The sequence below is a fragment of the Dendrobates tinctorius genome, unplaced genomic scaffold (assembly GCF_039654945.1).
Source record: "Dendrobates tinctorius isolate UK_male_01 unplaced genomic scaffold, ASM3965494v1 ptg000007l, whole genome shotgun sequence".
NCBI lineage: Eukaryota > Metazoa > Chordata > Amphibia > Anura > Dendrobatidae > Dendrobates > Dendrobates tinctorius.
The window spans coordinates 4,534,842-4,540,841 of NW_027361675.1; the positions used below are offsets into that span (position 1 = coordinate 4,534,842).

A 6,000-nucleotide genomic window follows, 5' to 3' on the forward strand; every position below is an offset into this window, starting at 1 on the left:
ACTCCGGAGTCCCGCTATCATGTGACCCGGGTCACTGGTGGACGTATTTCCAGAGCGATTGCCGGAAGCGCTTGTTAAATGCATTTAACTGGTTATTAACCGCGATCCACCCGCCGCTATTGCGTGTCCCGGGAAAGATGTAGGCTCACCGATGGAGCCCACATCAAAAGGAGGGAGTCCGACATAGGCGTAAATGTACGCCCAATGTCAGAAAGGAGTTAATATTCATATTATATCTTATATTTACTCAATTGCTAATTAATTATGTACTGGTACAGAATGGTGGATCGATGGTTAGCACACTATATTGCAGCACTGCGGTCCTGGGTTCAAATCTCACCAAAGACATTTTCTAGGAGTTTGCCTGCTCTCTACTGGTATGGAATTTAGATTGTGAGCCCCAGTGGGGACAGCAATGATATTGTCTGTAAGGCACTGTGGAATTAATGGTTCTATATAAGTGCAAAATATTTCCTGAAATGTGAAAAAATATAAAAAAAAGGAATGTAAATTTTAAAATGAATGATCATTTTAAAGTTCTCAATTGTAATTATTCTATTGTCATTCAAAAAGATCAAGTCAGGAAATAGGCAAATAAATCTGAATTTTAGAAAAAGCACTAATATGCCATTACCCCCATGTGCAGGATTTAGACATTGGTTAGGTAGAGTAGCTGTCCTCCTAGGACATCACTGTCTTTCACTGCCAATGCTACAGGAGTGAGTTGACATTACTACACCATGAGTAAAAGGATAGCCAGCTGGCCTAGAGTTCGGAAATGATCATTGATAGAGGAGATGAGGGCGCTGAGATATCGGGACTATAAAAGATGTAGATATTGGTGGAAATGGAAAAGGGGGCAGCTAAATCAAGGTCAGTGCAGCTATCATGCTCAACTTCAGGGGCAAGTGTAGTGGAACACGCTATGGATCTCCTGCTGTAAAAGTTTATCCATTGCACAGCCATAAGTATATGAGGAATCTATATTGAAAATAATTGAAGATTACTTGCAACTAATGTTAGCGCAGCTGGATACATTCAGATAAACTAATACCAAATTACCCTTTAAAGATTGTTTAACGTAGGGATGTTCAAGGCTCTAAATTTCAATTTATTAACTGAAGCTAAGAGGATTTAACTGAAGGGATTACAAAAAGTTGAGCTGCAAAACTGAATATGACCATAATCAAAAATGGTGCTGTACCTGGTGGAAAAAAGCAGTTCAAAAAAAGCTATTAACCTGCTGATATGGGGGTAATGAACTTTATTCCTCCCGATAGCTTTCGGGTTTCAGGCACGGGGGCTGCAGCGGTGCGGGTTCAGTCACCGCTGTTTATAGTGAGCGGTACTGACTTACAGCAAGCTCAGTATTAAGGCCATGTGTCAGTCAGTGCCGGGGCACGGTTACAGCGGTGACTGAACTGGCGCTGAAGCTGCCCCCCCGTGATGGAAACCCGAACGATGCTAATAGGAATAAAGTTACTTTCCTCCCGGCAGGGGGGCTCTAAGTGTGGCCACTGGACAAGTTCAGAATGTTTTTTTTCACGTGACTGCTCCCCTTAAGTCTCAATATGGCTCGATCGATGGATGTGCTGCAAAGACTATAGCAGTTTTCACTATAGGAAGAGACAGGCTCTTAAGCTATGATCTTTATATCCAATTAGTTAAACGTTTATTCATGAAGAATGTTATGCTAACAAAGTTACACAAGTGCAAGTCTGAATTCCTTATCAAGAAGTATTGGTGGGTGCTTGTATTATCATTTAAAAAGGAAAATCTGGTTTTCTGTCATCTGGCATAATCTAGTCATCAACAGAAAACTTACATCTAAGCTACTATCCTTGTGTATGTGCAATGGTGAGGTTATATTTTTATATGCTTCATCCTCTTTTGCTGGAATCCTTAGAATAATGGCGGCTACTGTATAAAATGGTGAGGAAAAATACAGCATTGTTCAAGAGCTATACTATGCAGTCAAATGTGATTTCCGCAGCTTCGGCGTGTATGTATATTAGAGATAAGGCATACACAACCATCTTACTTTCAAAGCATATAAGGGAATACGAGCAGTTGTTTGCCTGTATTGGCGGACTGTGAGCCAACTTCCAATGCTTTAAGGGTTTTCTGGAACCTCCCACATCTGCTGTTCCAAACCTGCCCGTACATTGAAAGCATGAGGACATGCAAAAAGCTAAAACACAAGGTTGAAGTAGTTCAGAAATGTAGGTGGTCATATGATAATGTCATGTGATAGTAGGAACATAATATCACCAGGTCAGAAAAATCATGTAGTCTACATACGATTATGGATTTCTGATGGTGTTTATATGGTTTGCCAACCTCTGACTTCCTATAATCACCCATGGCCTGATTAGTATCTGATCATTGCATGAGGCCAAATGTGTTTTGTGAGTTATATGGTCACCTTTAGCTGCCAACCAAACGTTTAGGTTGACACCGTCTTCTTAGGTGACCATCCTCGAATTCTGAGTCTAGGTCAAAAATTGTCTAAGTTAAGGCGTATATTGAGCCTCTCCTAAGCACAGCACGGCACAGAAAAGTGGAATATGGCTGAGATTCGTGTGTATTTCCAGCACAATGCAGATAAAAATTATCCATATTCCCAGCTACACGTCCTACCTCATTCGTGACTGTCACACACAACATCTAAAATGAGAAGCCAGGCTCTAAAGATGGCAGCTCCCAGCTCAAAAGAATTGACAATATGCTAATAGTTAACGGAACATAGAGAATTAATTGATTAACCTTCACACTGAAGTGGGTTGGCTGATAGGGAAGGTAATAGAAATGTACATTAATGAGCTATTATAAATTCAAATGAGCGAGAGGATCAAAGGAGGCTGAGGTGGGCTTATAAATTGTGGGGGTTGGCCAGGGTTATCGACCGTCTCCCTACCCTGCAGGTTACATATTCATATGTCCCACTCTAAACAAGTATTAACCATCCCCCAAACACCTATAACAAAATCATAAATGATGTGCATGCCAATCCACTGGTGAAATAGAAAAGGCTGAGCAACATTGCTGTGGGAGCTGAATCATTTATGAATAATGATACCCTATCATAATCAATGAGACGCACAGGTTTGGTGCTGTACTCTCCACAAGCAGATGAATGCAGGGACCTTTATCGAAATCTTCCTTGTGTCATGGAATTCTGCAATTGACTAAAAATGCTGGAGCCAGTCAGTACCCAGGACAGAGATCAATGTATGCAGCGAGTGGAGGTAGTAAATCCACTTGTACATTTATTAAGGATGGATGTAATGGAGACACGGTTGGTTGATAACAAATTACATATCACACATATGAATGGAATTCTACAGGACGACCTTCCATGTCTATTCTATTACCAGTGGAAATTAAAAATTTATGTGAACCCCTCAAAGGCTAAGGAATCTTCATGAGTATTATACACTTTACACTCCGACATACCTAACTGTATTACAGCAGATATATCCATCAATACATTAATAGAGATAGGCAGACAGGCGGGATGGATGGATAGATAGATAGATAGATAGATATGGAATAGATAGATATGGGATAGATAGATAGATAGATAGATAGATATGGGATAGATAGATAGATAGATAGAAACTGTAGATAGATATGGGATAGATAGACAGATAGATATTGGATAGATAGATAGATAGATAGATAGACAGATAGATAAAAAGATAGCTATGGGATAGAAAGATAGATATGGGATAGATAGATAGATAGATAGATAGATAGATATGGGATAGATAGATAGATATGGGATAGATAGATAGATAGATAGATAGATATGGGCTAGATAGATAGATAGATAGATGAGAAATGGGAAAACCATCCTCTTTTTCTTAATATTTAATGTACAGTTAATGTTATTCCAGTAAATATATTTCCTATCTCCTACTTCCACAAAACTTGCGCTTTAGTACACCACAAAACATCCAATTAGAAAATAATTCAGGTAATCAGACAGTCTCCTCGCCATTACATATGTTGCGTTTCCAAACTGATAGTTTCATGCAATTAAAGGATTAGAGAGCTTTAAATGCTGCATAAAGCCTAGTGTCATTTCAAGAAGAGTCAGTGGCCGTGGGCCTCGTGTCAATGGACAAACGCTCTAACACTTCAGGGTGGAATTAAAAAAATAAATAAATAGTAATGTTTGAAATAATCCCTAGAAAGAAATTTCTTCTTGCAGTTTATTTACTGCTATTTACATGAATAAAACTGGAGATGAACAGTCATATGTTTGTCTAGTAATAGAAATATGTAGGGAACAGGAAAAAGAACAATGTTCGCAGCTTTAATAGGTGTAGAGCCATGCTGGAGAAAACCTCCAGTCTTCACAGTATAAACTAGGGTCAGGCTAGATCATGTCTAGATAAAGGGGAAAGGTCACTTCTAGGGAATCAATTAATAGGGAAAGCTACTTCCAAATGTCTGGAATTGTGAAATGGTGGTGACAGATCAAGTCGCATATGAAATCCCAGGATATTTGCCTGTGTGATGGAAATTTCCACACCTATCTGCTCGGCAATGTATGGCTGTAAGTATTGTATGCCCTGCTGCCCTTTGTGGGCATTTGGGTGTTGTGTGTGCCCACTACTTAATAAAGGGTACATGATGGTCTATGCAGAATGCAAAGTTTGGTATATCTATTCTAGGCTGTAAAGCTGATGTGGATGCAGCATATATAAAGAAAGGTAGGTAGGTGATTTATGCCTGCAGCATATGTGAAATACAAGGCTTTGGTGTGTGACCAGCCAGGGAACAGCATACATAGGCTCAGATATGGGCTGGCAGAATGGATTCCTACAGGTATGATTTTCACCTCTAGACTACACCTAGATGCCCATATTACTGCAACAGCAGCACATAGGATGCCATGCGGAGGCATGGGACTGCTGGGCACATCAGACAAGCCAGCACCTCTTATGGCATGGTGCGACTCATAAATGCTAATAGATAGATAGATAGATAGATAGATAGATAGATATGGTACACACAGGCTCCCTCAGCCCCAGGATTACATGAGGAGGTGCACAGCATCTCAGACAGGTTGTATAATTAGCTTCCTACATGCATCCATCTCCTTTCCTGAGCATCCAGGACCATGACGCCTTTGGGTGCAGGCGGCAATGATTGTCGGAAATGACTGAGAACTTGGATGGTGTGAATTAGGACTCACCCGTTGCTGATGAAGCCAGTAGCCCAAAGCTGATGAAGACCAGCCTGCTCCAAGTTTGCACTTCCAGGAGCCCCAAAACCCACCATGCCCCCCATATCCTCCCGGATCCGCAGCTGCACCCTGTCCTGTGCCCCCACTTCAGCCATCCAGAGATGGTTCTCATGGCAGATTCTGCGGGGATCTCTGGAAAAGGAGGTCAGGTATTCTTGCAAAGAAAATCCCACTACATTGAGCAGCTCTTTGCTTCTGCAGCCGGAATAAACCAAGTCTCTCCCTGCACTGGGGAGATGAGATCAGGAATCCTGCTCCTCTCTCTCACTTCCAAATCTCCTAAATGTCTGTGCAGCCACCAGGTTTTCCTGCAGGGAACATCCACACCAGCCCTCCAGCTCCAGGAATAATCAGCCCCTCATAATAATACTCTCTTCACTGTCAAAGATGCATCCACTGGAGGGATCAGGGTTTTCTCCCTTCCTCCCCTACATACAACAATGCTGCAAATTACATCTTGAATTTGTCTCCCTCCTCCTCCTCCTCCTCCTCCTCTCACACTGGTCCCCACTCATAGGATACTTGTCACATATTTCTTTACCATAACCCCCCTTCCAAACAATATAACCCACTCATTTGGAGAGGGAATGGTCAGATTAAGAAGAGGGTATGTTGTATAATAAATGTGTGATGGAAGGAAAATAGCTGCATGATGGCAGGTGGCAAAATAAATCAAATCCAATAAACAAACACTTGTGTACTAAGACTTTCCTGGTGCAGCCTCATGCCCACTGCTCTTATGG

The 6,000-nt window shown here is 41.3% G+C and overlaps 1 protein-coding gene across 1 annotated transcript in view; it reads right to left on the reverse strand.

Moving 5' to 3' along the window:
* The window catches only part of CSMD2 (CUB and Sushi multiple domains 2), a 1,542,159-nt gene extending 1,536,450 nt beyond the window's left edge, over nucleotides 1-5,709 (reverse strand). The window contains exon 1 of the mRNA XM_073571899.1: nucleotides 5,207-5,709. Coding sequence (XP_073428000.1) covers nucleotides 5,207-5,369 — 163 coding nt within the window. The 5' untranslated portion in view covers nucleotides 5,370-5,709. The remainder of the gene's footprint in view (nucleotides 1-5,206) is intronic.
* Between the last annotated feature and the right edge of the window lie 291 nt (nucleotides 5,710-6,000).